The sequence below is a fragment of the Aythya ferina genome, assembly GCF_964211825.1.
Source record: "Aythya ferina genome assembly, chromosome: 5".
NCBI lineage: Eukaryota > Metazoa > Chordata > Aves > Anseriformes > Anatidae > Aythya > Aythya ferina.
The window spans coordinates 7,740,552-7,755,889 of NC_140301.1; the positions used below are offsets into that span (position 1 = coordinate 7,740,552).

Below are 15,338 nucleotides of genomic sequence, written 5' to 3' on the forward strand. Positions count from 1 at the left end.
TTGTTTGTTTTTTATACAGGATACGTCCACTGACAAAATCCTTTCAGTGAAGCCCATCTACCTTAAAGCCTTACTCTACAAACACAGTGATTTTTTTTCTATGCAGGTTTAGGGGAGTTTCAGTAACCTGAATCTAATTCTCTTGGCTTTTTCAAAGCCAGAATTCCCCTTAAGATCAGGAAAAAGACAACACAGACCCACGTCCACCTCAGAACTGTGTCTTTTCTATACTGTAACGGGTATCCTGAAACTTTCTGGAGAAGCCCATGTTTTCTAAGAATGACAAAACAAGAAAAGGACAGTTCCTCCTTCACTGTTTTCAAAGGTTATAAAGAAAAAAAAAAAAAAGAGAGAAATTTTCAGACTATTTCACAGGATTTTAGCAGCCAGTAGTTACTTGTCTTCCTATTCTGCAAAAATTCACTTTATTAAAAGAAAAATTAGATATAACGTGCCTTTTAATTTAACTAATGAGAAACGAAATACCTCATCACTAATTTCTTATCAAAATATAAAGGAAAACTAAAAAGAAAAAAACAAGCAGGATCAGGATGCAAATAAAAATAAAATAAATATATGTTAATATCTGCATATTAAAAAGTAGCTATTTTAATGATATATAAAAAGTTAATAAAACAAAAAATAAAAATTAATCTAATACATTTAACGATGATCCTCATTTACAAAATGTGTCTTTACTTAAGCAAAACATGAATTCCATTTAACCATGAAGCTCTTCAAAGCACCAGGAATCTCCTGCTAGTCACTTACTGGAATATCTGCATATTCAATATTAATGCTGCCTTCCTCTCTATCCATTTTTAAAGAGAATTAAAGGAGTAGCTAAACCTCTGCCAATGAGATGACAGGAGGGCTATTTTTAGTCTTGATGATGTAGACCAAACACAAACAGCCCATGGCTATGCTACTACTGAGGAGCAGTCTAAACACAAATATTAAATTTTCCTCTTATTAATTCCTTATTTTAACAGTCGCAAGGATTACGAATTAAGGACTGGTTTGTATCTCTTTATAAACACTCATCCTGGAAGCAGAACCATTTTTCCCTATATTACAGCAGAAAAAGCTCACATAGCTGCTGTCTCATTACCCACTGGTAGCAAAAGGGTTTTGAAAGGGCATTTGAGGCAGCACAGGAAACCTGTAATCCGCCCAGAATTACAAAGCCTTATACTAAAAGGTGAGAAGCACTGATTAAGAAGTATAAGGTGTTACCTCAGGGGCTTTAGATAGCAGGACTGAGACAAAAGTGACTTAAGCACAACAGCACTTATTGATTAAGGAACACACTACTAAAAACCTAATAAATCAATGAGAGAAGTGACGCAGCCAACGGATAGCAAACACCACCTCATAAAGAGCTGAAAATAAAACGCTGCTGAGGCGGTGACATATGGCAGCTCGACTGGCTGAGGGCTGTGTTTGTTTTATACCTCGCTTGCTGTACATCAGGATGGGTCGAGGCCGTGGCCATATCTATGAGCAGACTTTCCCCAGTCCAAGGGCGAGTGTGTACCGACCCCACAGCCGGCCTGGTTCCTACACACCAGGCCTCTGCCTTTAGGCCAACAAAAGGAGCAGGAGGCAGGCTCCCCGAGGTTAATGTTTTCCACTCATAGGTGATGCTTGATATAAACACGAAGTGGTGAATGCTAGGTTAGATGCTTTCCACCCATACGCAGGTACCCAGACGACCTTCAGGCTGCACGTAGAAGCCCCCCAAAAGCAGGAACTGCCCGTGGGACTCAGTGCCCAAGTACAACTTCTCCTCCCACTCATATAATTGTGTGTTGGCTCTCGAATAAACGCAAGCAAGGGTGCATGTCCAAAAACCATAGTCTGGAACACTGTAGGCCTTGACTAAGAGCAGAGGAATGCAGCTGCCATGCCTACATTTTTTCCGCCATTCATGGCCTCCGAGCCTATCTGCAAATTGCAAATTTCTTAACTTCTCCAGCAGGAGTGTCTGGAGCCAACACAGTGACAAGGCAGGTCACTGCACAGCTGTTACTCAAGAACATCAAATGGATTGCTTACAAACACAGAATTAAGATTCTCATTCAAAAACACTGCAGATGTTCTCAGTATATGATGGAGACTTGGAAGGCCCCTCAAGATTCAGCTAACACGCCCGGGTCATCCACCTCAAACATTCACACGTCTTTTTCAGAACAAACAAATGTACAGCTCATTAGCAAGGATTACTAAAGGCCTTAAAACTTAATACATTTAGTAATCAGGTTATTTTAAGTATAGCAAGCGCTGTTTTGGGTGCAAGATGAAAACGTTTTCTCTTGCACAGCACTATTCATGTGGTCCCATTCAAAAGTGATAAACTCTTTCTTATATTTGTTTTGTTTTTCCTCTTAAACATAACTCGGGCAGACATGATGCCCAAGGATTAGTGAGTTAATATGAAGGAAAGATAAACCCACTTGGGAGCTATTTCTTAGCATAGAAATTTTATGAATCTCCAAATAAAATTTCTTCAGTCATTCTTGCTGTAACAGGCTTGAAGCAGGACAAAAGAAGATAAAGAGGCCACAGACAATACCTCCATCAGGTAAAACACATGGTTTTCTCAAACTTTAAATCCCTGAAATGAAGCAGTTAAAATGAATTATTTTCACAGAGTACTACCAGCTGTTTTCTAAAAGTCAAATAGCCTACGGGTGGTTTAAACTGGCACCCCAAATTATTATTTTTTATTTATGTATGGACACTGATATAAAGTTTTAGTTACTGTACATAATACAATTACCGTTCACTTTCTTCAGAAGGAAGGACTGAGGAAAAAAGGAGCCGAACTGTTACTTGCTAATGCCATTCAGATCTAAGCTTTAACACTTACAGGGGTTTTGATATTACATCAGTGTTAAGCTTTTCATAAGACTGGAAATGTTAACCCTTAGACTACAGTTGTCAAACTTGAAATTAAAAAAAGATTGGAATTTGATTAAGCATGTTACTAGTCACAGGAAAGACTTTCCATTGTTGCTCTGTTTTCCTACACATTGACATTTTAACCCTTTCCAAGTTCCAGATGAGCCTATTTTAGTTTCCTAGTTTACAGAGTACTTGTTCTCTACCTGAAGATCAATAATCAAAAGCATAAAAAGCAGCACAGAGACAAGAAGATCCAGATGGCTGCCCATCTCTTCCGTGTTAAGATGTGAAGTTATCCTATTCTCATTTTTAATTAACAGCCCTGAACTTCTACATCAATGCATTTTGATGAGGTAAGGTATGATGTAGGCCTTCAGCTGAGAAAACCTGACTCTAATTTTTATTTTCCTGCATTTAGAGAAATGTATAACATTCAGAGGTACCTTTTACTGTGTAACATCATGACTGAATTCATTATGGTTTGCAAAGCGAGAATATTATTCAATTATGAAATAGCATTTTTATTCAGATTTGGTGGTGTTTTAAAGAGCACTTAATGGAGGTGGTATGCAGTTCCTGCTGAGAACTGCTATCAGTGTACTCCTTAACTCTTTTTGCTTCTTAAACATTCACCATCAGTAGCTTTCCAACATATCCACAGACCTTTGAAAAGGTCTTGAAAAGCCTATTTTAGTGCTAAAATAGAACACTTGTAGATGAAGTTTTTAATCTTTACCAACACCATTTTTACAAAAGATCTCTTCAGCCTATCTACCTTCTAATGCTTAGAAACTGGGAATATGTCAACTACTTCAGTTGTCTGGCAAATACAAGATAAGTTGACCCATTTATTTACAGACTGAACAAGGCCAATCCATTTCATGCTGCAGCGCTGACCCTTAGCACAGATCCTGTGAATGAGCAGTCCATTACAATATGTACAAGCGACCTTTAATTGCATTAATGGCTTTGTTGCATGTTTTTCCACTGCGACAACACAATTATGGAATAAATACTTCTAAACATCATAATTATTTGTTTAAATAAAAACATATAGGACTTTAGTTTACTGACAAGGAACTGCAGATCTAGTGTATTATGCTTAAAGTGTTACAGATCTGAAAACCTGAATGAAACCCTCATTATACTTGCTAAATGTCAAGCCCATAAAACAGATGTAACTTACGAAATAAATTTCAGGCTATCATATAGCTTCCTCTGCAATCTAAAAGTTAATGGTACCTTCCTCCATTAACCTCCAGAATATCTAAATAAATTTACATTATTTAGTATTACCCAATCAGAATAAGGTGGTAATTTCAAATCAAACTTCTTTACATGTTCATATTTGGAAATCCCATATAGTGCCTAAAACTTATTACTAGATTTCAGTTCTATGCATTATTAGAATTCAGAGGGTTTTTTCTCTTTAAATAGGAGCACTCCAAGTGCTGTTTTACCTCAAGTTATTATAATTCAAAAATAATCTCCCAAAACTTTATCTAAATTGTACTGTCACAATTTTAAACACGTTTATTTATGCAAAATTGTTTGAAAGAATGTAATACATTTTTGACAGCCAGTCTTTTACAATATTGAAATCAAATCCTTGATTTCATCAAACCCTTCATATTCTGTGCCTTATTCCTGGAAGGCTCATGCCAAAATGATTTAGTTTGATTTTCTTTAACAATGGTAGGTTGGCTTGACAGCATCTGACAAAACAATTCAGTGAAGTACACTATACCAGGTAAAGAGAACCTGAACTGGCTACTAGATGAAATAATGCAGAATGGAGCTTGGAATTATAACAGAATTAGTTTTGCAGGAGAATGTTTTAAAAATATTATTATTTTTAGATGAAGTATTATTAACTTTATATTAACAAAATGTTACGGTGTTATATTTGCTGTCATTTGACCTCTGTTTAAATAAGCCAATGATATTGTATTTATTAATATCACAGGGAAGATGGTCAGGAAAAATCAACGCAACAGTAGCTTGGCATGCATTTCATCTGAATGTTATTAAAATGTTTTATCCCTCTCTGTTAGAAAATTTAGTTTTACATGCAGAGTTCCCTGCATGCAAGTCCCTGAGCTGAAGTGGAACATTCAGTACTAGAGGTTTGCTAGGTATGACGCTGCTGTTCCAGGCAAGCTTAGGAGAAAGATAAATTTTCCACATAATCCCCAAGGGTATTTGTATTCTCAAATCCATGTGGATCAGAGGCCCAAAAGACTCCATTACATTAGAAAATTTAAGAAATTCACTTTCTGTAACACTCCAGAAAACTTCTGTCTCACCTTTAAACCAGCAATACCTGCAAAGGATGATCCATGCTATGGGTCATGGCATGGGCAGCCAGGCAGTCTTAGGCCTGGTAGAAGCAGATTCCATTCTGAGGCTACAAGGGTTACACGAGGCCAAGACTTGTAATGTCACGAGTTTGGGGGGCCAAGACTTGTAACGTCACAAGTACATGATTCTAAAATACAAAAAGTTGTTTTTTTACGGCTATACCAAGGTATGATTGACTAGGCTCCTCATACCACAATATACATTGCGTGGTATACATTAGCTTAGGTGTTACATTGCGTGAACTTTGTCTCAGCAAATCTGAAATCATTGCCATATATTGCTGACTGCTACAGAACCAGCACCTTAAGTTTCTAATCATCTAAAGTTTTGCTTTTTGACAGTTCTCAAGCTCACATTCTTTTCATTAAAATATTGCCTGAAATAGTTCATTAATTCAAATGTATTTATTAAATTCAAAATCATATGACTTCATAAACACCAGTGAAACATGATCAGGATAAGGGAGAGTCATTAATGAAGGCTGTTTCAAGTAAAACCTTCTTGGAAGAAGCCTAAAAGTAATGCTATTAGAAGCACAGTGGACACCTAATTCTGCTGGCTGATACAGAGGTTGGGATAGGATGTGCGTGTATTTTATAAATATGTTGATCCCACTTGTAGTGGTGACAGGGTCGATTTGTTCCTCCAGGAGAAACAGCTCACTAATAATCCTAATTAGCTATGCCCACACTTGTTCTTCCTGTGTTTAATGAATAATTAGAAATATTGCAGGAAGCACAGTTTGCTACTCAGCGACATCACCATATCCTGATTCACTTAGGATCAACCTTGTGCTACACTTGTATGAAAAGTGTAGCAGTGGCTAATTGCACTTCCCTTTGCAAAGAGGGAGTTTGTTGCACTATAGTCAGTGTGAAACAAATTACAAGGGATAGAAAGAAAAAAAAAAAGGGGTATGCAGAGATTTCAGAGATTTTTTTTTTGATTATGTTTCCTTCCAAAGACACATCCTTTGGCAGAGTGCTCCATAGCACCATGTTGTATCTGCCTGCCCCTGGGAAACCAGCAGCTTTGCTGCCACAGGAATCCTCTGACTTCCCCATCTTCCTGTTCGGAAACACCTCTCAGAAAAGAAGTGATCTCCTGAACTCAAAAATTAAGCTCTTCAAAGTTACATACTTTTCCCATGTAGCTTATGATAGTTGGCTTCAAATGGAGCTATGTTTTAAAGCTTTTTATTCTGGCTTGCACAGGTGCCCCATAGCCATCAGAACAAAACCAACTTGTATTAGCTGGCTCTTGTATTCATCAAAATAAAGACAAATGAAAATTTCACATCAGCTGTACTTATTCTTAGATAAACATTATACCACTTCTAGGAAGAAGTTTATTCTCTATATTATTAACTATTAACAGTCATATATTATGACTGTTACTGGAAGACTTTAAAAATAAACAGTAAAGCAAAACTAGGGAATTAAAAAAAAAAAAAATCCAAAAGTTTCTTATTTGCAAACGTTTATCTGAATTTATGAACAGTTTTAGCTTTAAATACATAATTCCGGAGGTTTCTGTTGACCAGACAGTAAAAGGAGTTAATCAAATATGAATCTTCTCCAACTGTCTTGTCAAACCAGGTAATGATGTCCTGCCAGCCAAACTCAGAGGGAACATGTGAAACAAATACAAAAGTAAACAGGCCTTAAGCTGCCCAAGGGAAAGTCAGCAAGATGGCAATTTCAATCATTTGGAATAATACTAAAGCAGCCTTAGGCTTTTCTCAGAATGGAAACATGTCACTGTTACTGCAATATTTCAACAAATCAGAAGGCAAAAGAAAGGAACACTTATGTAATCACAGCCATGGAACAGCACTTTGCTCAACACTGAGGTGGAAAATAATTAAGAGGAATTTCCTTTTTTTTTGTGAGCAATTGTACCTAAACAACAAAGACAAACAACATTTCCTCATAAATTCTAGGAGTGAAAAAATTGACCAGACACAGATTCCTTTGGTTTTCATACAGGAGGCACTGAACAATGAAAAAGTTCTATCAAATAAAAAATTTGAACATAATGTTTCTCCAAAATTTATCGAATGTTGACAAAAGTAACACTCTGAGCTGCAAACAAAGCAAAAATACTTCAGAAGTGACTCTGCTGAAAAGTTGCATTAAGATAAATGGGTTGTCATATCATTTAACTGAGAAATCAAAAAATATTTCAAATATTTGGGGAACGTACCTAATCAGTAAACTTTCAGTATGTGTCTAGTCATGTAGCCATCTTTTAGTCAATCATCAGAAAATCAAAGGCAAATTGGCATGACTCAACCCAAACTTTAATACCGCATGATTGTGTCGTGTAAGCTTGTTTTGTGCGAGGGCTGCTGTGGTTTTAGCAGAGAGATTAACGACCGGACCTAAGCTGGCCTCCAAACCTTGCCCTGCTGATGCCTCAAGCCCTTTGAAGTCTGACCATCATACCTGGCAAAACAACAGTGGGAACTAGGCTGGTGTCAGATCTAATCAAGTTTCCTGCCTCAGCATAGCTAACTATGGGGTACACTAATTGGCCCAATTGCGGATTATACCTTTTGCTACAGATTCAAGACAATAATTTAGTCAAATGATGGTTTTTATCTCCTTCTAATTAAGATTCCAAAGTGGGAAGAAATAGGATTAGACAGGCTAACTTCAAAATTGTGTCCTTTAAAGTGGTATGCACATACGATAGGTCTCTGATAATATTGCATAGAATAATATATTGCTATTAACTAACATGAAGATCTGGGCAAGCATGATGTAGCTCCTGCACCTTTCACCAGAAGCATCTAAGTTTTCCTGGAAAAGGTCTACCTCATAATCTGAAAAGGGAAAACGAGCGCTCATAACTACTCACTAAACAGCACTGTCATTCTTAAATTGAAAAAAAAAACACCACCTTTAGAACACACTTCAATCAATTTTATTTTGACAGAGATGAGAAAAAAAATGAAACAGTTAAATGATTCTGCAGATTATAAAGAGGTAGAATCCCTCCCACAGAAATGAAGTCTAATCAAACAATTTTGACATTTGAAGTTTGTTACTGATGGGGGCCAAACTGTAAAGAGGTACTTAACTGGTGAGCAATCCAGACATGAGAAAATCCATGTCCCATGCCCTCATTATAAACCGTAAAATAAGAAAGGTCTAGTGGTGAAGACCCTTGTTGGAGAAACCTTGCCATAAATAAGAGGTTGTGTATTTCTAACTTTTCTTGCATAATTTAATTGTCAAGTGGCATTTCAAACAGAGGTTACTATGACCACCCCAAATTGTGTATGCGACAAAGCAGCTGTTTTCCAAAAAAGTGTTATGTACTTAAAATGTATGAAGCTAGTAAGGAAGTCATAAACCCAGGCGCACTTTGTATAAGCCATCCTCTCTCCTGCTTGTACCGCAGACAGTTGTGCCGCTTTCTGCTTTTACCACCAGAACAAAACCGGCTGCTGACTCATCGCATTCTGACTGCAGAACCCAGCTTTAGAAGACTGTATTCACATCCCTTCTTAATTCAATTTGCCCTTGTTCCCATTTGCTTACAAACCTCAGTGCTACAGTCAGCCTAGCTGTAGTCTGCCTCTCCTAACGTAAGGAAGAAAAACTTTTGGATTACAGATTAGCGAAACCTACAGGAAGATCCCACTAGGACAGCGATCCCGCGTGTTTGAAAAGGAATAGTTTGTGTCAGTCTAATTTCTATAAAGCATATCTCTTAACAGAAACGGAAAGGGGCTGCAGCTGAGCAACGATGACAGAAATTTTTCAAGTGGGTCATCCACGCATGTCTAAGGCTACAGGTTGTTCCAAGAGCTCCACTGCCCCCGTTTCCTCCAGTTCTGGGCCATGGCTAATGAAATCTTTTTTTACAGAGCCTGGTTAGTGCTCCTCTTCCGCCCCGCCCCCCACCAAATTGCATTACAAATTAGAACCCCAAATTCTAACTGCTGACAGAAAAATGATATCCCGAGTCAGGATTTACAGTAAGGAAAAAAACCTAAATATTTTAATTCTCAGATGTAATAACTGTGAATTTCCTATGCTGTGAAATGATGGGGCATGCTTCTTTGCATTTCTGAAAACAGCAATAACATTTGTATTTTAAAACCTACCATAGACCATCAAGGTTTTTGTTTCTAATGTGCCGCTTAAAAGCTGTTGTTAAAATGGCTTAATACCTCACAATGCCTGGCTGCGTTAACCACTTTCTCTGGAAAATAAGAAACATGACAAATGAAGGTCTTTGGAGAAAAAAGCCTGCCTTCACATATTTGCCTTTAAGTGGCTTTTGAAGAGGATACCTCGACTTGAGAAACTTCTAGCACGCATGCAGGGCTGACCTGCTTGAGGAACTGGCTGCCTGATTAACTATTAACTACTCTCAATAGGATTAGATAATTAAAGACATTGATGACCATTAATTAGGAGGAGGGCACCTTAATTTGTCACTTGATAGGGCCCTTTCAATGATTTATAGGTTAGGGCTACTTGCAATTGTGAAGGGGAGGGGGCAGTGAAGAGAGAGAACCCTCAAGTTACCTTATCAAGTGGCCAGCTAAAAAGGGCAGAGGGTCAAATAAGGGCCAAAGTGGTCACTTAAGGGTGAAGTCCCAAACACCAAAGCAGTGCCAAGCCACATTGACCATAATTTGGTGATGGAGTAAAAAATATGCTAATTTATTGGTGGCAATTCTCTCTTTTTATGGTTTCAAGCAGTTAAGACAAGTGGCCTGCTTAAGAGCTTTTCATTTGAAAAGAGATTAAACAAAATGGTTTGTCAGGGATGCTTGGCTGTTTTATGTCTTTGTTAAAAAAAAAATTTGCCCAGACTGTACTGATGACTATCACATCACCCCAAAAGCCATCTTCCATCTCTAAGCATTACTTGGTTAATAAATACATCAGCTCTAATTGCTTAATAGTGCTATGTTCATTTGTTCTTTAGCAAGATTAAAATGAAATACATCTTTTGTATTACTGCCTTCTATCAGGACTGTCTGCATAAAGGTCACAGAAAAAAGTTTAAATTTAGTAGGAAATTTACTTAAGGACATTAGTGTAAATGATACTGTGTTTAAAATGACATAAAAGAGCGAAAGGTGATTTCAGTAATGCAAAGAAAATGGTTTCTGAATACTGATAAGGACACTTATCCCTCATACCACACACAATTTTAGGCAGCATTATACATTAAAATCCCTCTACTGGGGTAATAACATGTAGCTACTTTCCCACCCACTAACACAAGTAAGAGCAAGTCATTAACATTTAATTAAATATGCTCCTGACATCCTTAGAAACATGTCACGCTTTGTTATTGAAGGTTGTGGCCTACTTTCTATGTACATTTTAAACCAAAATAAACTATTTATAACGGACCGATTTAGTGCAGCAAATGAGACATCTTCAATTAGAAGGCACGCTACCATATTTTATAAAACCACTCGGAAAAGCAAAACCAACGCAATGCATTTACAACATGGGGTGCATATTTCCTGTAGTTCACAAAACGAAACATAAGAGATGGGATTAGCTCCACCTTTCGGGTTCGAAATAGTGAAACAAAACTGCTTCTCTTACCTCAATGGTGAACTGCTTCCTTTTTAATCTAAAAGCAAGGTCCTTCGTGTCTGACACATCACAGATCAAGCTATTAAGCCGAGGAATCTGATGTACATGAAGCAAACCTTGTGGAAAGAAAAAGTAAAGGAGGTGAAAAAAATAAGAAAACGCTGTCATCCAGATGCATAAATTAGAGTCTTACAGCAGAATTCTGTATATTTACACACACTCATCCTCCCCTTTTTAAACTGGAGCTTACTACCAGGAGCAATGAAGCAAACGGTGCGATTATACTCAAGTAATCAAGCAGAATAAGATAAACAGAAATCCTTGTGCGAGGAAAACTAATTGCACTTTGGTACAGAAGTACAGATGTAAAGAGGGATCTTAATACTTGTCAAAACTACAGCCGGTTTGTGTGTGATTTTCTCTTGTATTTACAGTAAGCAAATATGGCTATCACCTTGCATGCTGCCCACGGCACCACTGAGTGATCTTTATTTTATTAAATGCACCAGTAAGCAGCCAGCAAAACAAGGCTTATGGGTTACTGATAACCACTGAAGCTCTAATGAGCAGTACCGCGCCTGAAAGCGGCTTGGAAAAAAGTTTCTGGAAAACACCAATTCAGATCCCCATTTTTGATGAATTTTAACCCCTGTGCCATCCTCAGAGAGAGACATTTGCTTCCCGCGAGAGGTTGATGTAGCCGTTCAGATTTTTTCCCCAGTCCTAGGTGCACTGCAAGCTCTGCATTCTGTCACTTGCAGCTCAAGCTGATTTTTTCTGACAAGGACGCTGGATGGTTTTTGTGCAGCCTAATATAGTTTCTGAACAACCTAAGGGTGATTTTCTACATCTGAAAACCAGGAAAATTCTACAGGGTTTCTCGATTACTGGCCTATATTTGCTATTCATAAAGCCAGTGTCAAAATGGAAATACCGAACGTTTACAAAAGACATCTCCCTTGAAAACGGCAGCTGGGAGAAAGAAAACCCAAACACTAAAACCCTTATTTAAAATAAGGCAAGTATTTTTCAGGGGGTTATTTCTTTTTTTTTTTTTCCTATTTTTTTTCTTTTTTTTTCTTTTTTTCTATTTTTTATTCTTTTTTTTTTTTTTTTTTTTTTTTTAAAGTAAAGGGACAATAAGGGAAGAAATTTTCCTAAAATTTAAATACTTTAAAAAGCCTAATTTTTACAGGTACTAATAACAAAACTCTCAATATTATTACAAAGATATTTTTACATATTGAAGCCTCCTACCCCTTTCTCCAAAGATATATAAAAATATTTATTTTGGTTTTGAGTTCAAAATATAATTATTAGATACAAGAACAGCAGGCATAACAAAGGGTTGCTTATACATATTATTTAAAAAATAATTAAGGACAATTTATATCATTTTTATTTTACTGATTCTTCAACCACCTACATTTTCAGGCATTTTAACAAAATTACTAATGCAGTATTCATTAAATATTGCAACAATTTAATCAATTTTTTCCTGAGTAATGTCAAAAACTTCCATCATCTGTAGTGAATAAATAATCTTGAAATATATTCATACACAAAAATTATCCACAGAGTTAAGACCTTTAAAAATACTCATTTTTAGAATGTTAAATTACAATTGTCTAAACCTCAAAAGCTATGAGATGGCATATTACTAAATATATATATATATACTTAATATATATATTTTTAAGTAGTACCGAAAATGATTTTGCATACATTTTTACAGGAAATCAGGAAATAACTGCTAAAATGCACATTGTCTTAAAAGATCTCTTCACTGCTGAGAAAAGGAGTATCAAATTGACAGAATTATGCTAGCATAAACAAATGCCACATCACAATTATACAATTGGAAAGATAATTAGGCGAATTATTCTAGCTTTTGTTCACAGTTTCTTTTTCCATTCACCTTTTTCAGATGAGGAAACATGCATGACTTTCTTAGTGAAAAAGATTTTTCTCTGATTTATTAATTACAGCCTGCATACACACAGTGGTGTCTCAACACCATCTTTGCTTCTTTTTTTATATATTTTGCTGTGGCAAACACTGCCACATTCTCACATGTTTACAGCAGGTTTCGGATAAGCAGTTTACTTTTAGCTGAAGGTTTCCATGGAACTACAGTAGTATCACAATAATAATAGCTGTAATTTATGCACACTCAGAGCACCGCTCTGGATTAGCTAAAACTGTTTGGTATTCACTGCTTGGGCTATGCGTAACATCTCATCTCATCTTTTAAAATTTAAATAGTTCTGCTGTAACACCTTACAAAATCTTGGGGAAACAAACTGCAGGATTAAACACCATTACACATTTTGAAGATAAATCACTCGAAAGGCTACATGCCTTTTTACCAAGATGAATTTCATATTTTACATGCTCTATATATCCGTATTTATTTCTTTAAGTTCATAGCTGCCATAACTGAAAGCTGCAAAACAGTACATTATTTTTAGATAAAGTTTATATAGCGCATCATTTAGCAGTTTATTCACCTTAATATAATATATGTTTTTCCATGTTCTCTACTTAAAACTTGGCAGATCAGAAGTATTGATTTCATGACAAGTTCAGCTCACTGGTCAGATGATTGCCAAGCCTCCTCTGCATGTGAATTCCCCAAAGCCTGCCTGTTGAGATGTACATCTGATTGAGCCATGCCTCAGTAATACGGCTTGACAACATGCAAGGAGTTGCCATGTTTCCTTTGCAGCCTTAATGCACTTTACGGAAAAATTTCCAAACTCAAGACTGGTTAGCAAGGGGAAACATTTAAGAGGTATATTCTAAAATGAAACCAAATGCTACTTTATAGCAGATACCCAATTGGAGGGTAAGCCGCTAAGTGCCCTAGAAACACTCAGGGCAGACTTTTTGCATTGCTAAAGATGGAACTTACCGTGGTAATCCTTGTATAATGGATTGGTTTCTCTCTCAGAGCCAATAAATGATTCAAGACCAACTACCATATCTGACAAGTTTGTTACACGTTCCATAATTGCTTTATTCTGTAAGACACGGAAACAAAATACACATCATATGTGATGAAAAAGGTAATTAATGTTCATGGACTAAGCCTTGGTCTTCTCAGTGACAAACTGTGGGGAAAAAATAGGTCATCAATACCTAGAAATTGCACTGAGGACTCTTCTTATTTTTTATTTAAAAAAATGGATGGGAATTTATTTCTAAAGGAAAACATATTTGACACAAAGAAAACATAAAGGAGCCAACTTAGTACTAAATTCATCTTTCCCTAATCTTTGTAAGATAAGCGCTAGTTCATATTGGAGATATTTACAAGCTATGTGGCAGTTAAGCACCATACATCGATTGTACTGCGTCAGATGCCCAGCTTTTGTTTGTGTCTTGAAAACCTTGTTTCTTAAAACACTTAGACATATCTAGTATTTTGAGCATGCACAACCCACGTGATTACTCATTTTGGTTATCAAACAGCACAGATTAAAAAGTAGGAACAAAGCATTTTCTGCAGTATTTCTCTTTCTAAAAGTTCCTCTCTACAAATCTGAATCTAAAGCTTCAAGTTGCATTACCATTTCTCAACGTATCTGTGATTTGTAAGTGCTTTGATAACATCATGATTTAATAAGCAAAAGGAAGAAGAGACAAAACTGGGCTAAAAAGCAAAATACTTCTTTAAGATTCGAAACAGTTATGCTAGATCTGCCAGGACAGCTGGTGTACTCTTCTTCCTGATGGCTGTAGATGCTCTGCCCATCATATCTCCAGGGGTATCAAGTCCAATCACCTCAAAACACATCCATGCCAAGTACGAAGAATTAGCTCTGTAGCTCCAAGCTAGAATTTTGTATTTTTTGTTTATCTTAAAGTCTTTTGTACATTCTGAGCTTCCATTATTAAACTATGTGACCAACAGTACAAAAGGTCAACTTAAATGCTGGTAAACCATTTGAAAACGACAATTTGCACAGTAATTGGGACCAGAGAGAAAAGGAACATCCCATGGTAATTTAGTAGAGTCTGTGCATTACACTGACATACTGGTTTGTTAAAATAGTGAATACACCAACTGCTTGCACGAGCCCACATTTCAACAATTTATCTCGTCTCCTGGCCACAGAGAAGCCTGTAAGGCAGATACAGAAGGTGACCATTTCCTGCTCCCATCAAAGAGGATCTGAACTCTGTTTTTAGACCATTACACAAAGTAACTGTGGCCTGTCCTGCCCAGCCCAATCTGCTCAGGGTACAAGGCCTAAAGCCACCAATCCCCTGGTACCTCCACCACCCCCCTCTCCCCACCTTATGGGCCAGATGGCATTAAATCCTGTGGACTGGTCTCTTTTCAAAGCTGCTACTTGTGCACAGGCCAAAATGGTCTATCCCTGTGGAATCAGGGAACTTCTATTTTACCTGCAAAGTCTAACAATGAATAATGATAAAATAACGTTGCTAAACATTTTCCTTTCTGAGCAATAATGAAAGAGAATTGAG

The 15,338-nt window shown here is 36.9% G+C and overlaps 1 protein-coding gene across 10 annotated transcripts in view; it reads right to left on the bottom strand.

Moving 5' to 3' along the window:
• The window catches only part of ELP4 (elongator acetyltransferase complex subunit 4), a 273,117-nt gene that overhangs the window by 201,963 nt on the left and 55,816 nt on the right, over positions 1 to 15,338 (bottom strand). For all 10 annotated transcript variants that reach the window (XM_084521280.1, XM_084521278.1, XM_084521282.1 and 7 more), the window contains 2 exons: positions 13,759 to 13,867; positions 10,854 to 10,960 (listed from right to left, as the gene is read on the bottom strand). In XM_084521280.1, coding sequence (XP_084377406.1) covers positions 10,854 to 10,960; positions 13,759 to 13,867 — 216 coding nt within the window. The remainder of the gene's footprint in view (positions 1 to 10,853; positions 10,961 to 13,758; positions 13,868 to 15,338) is intronic.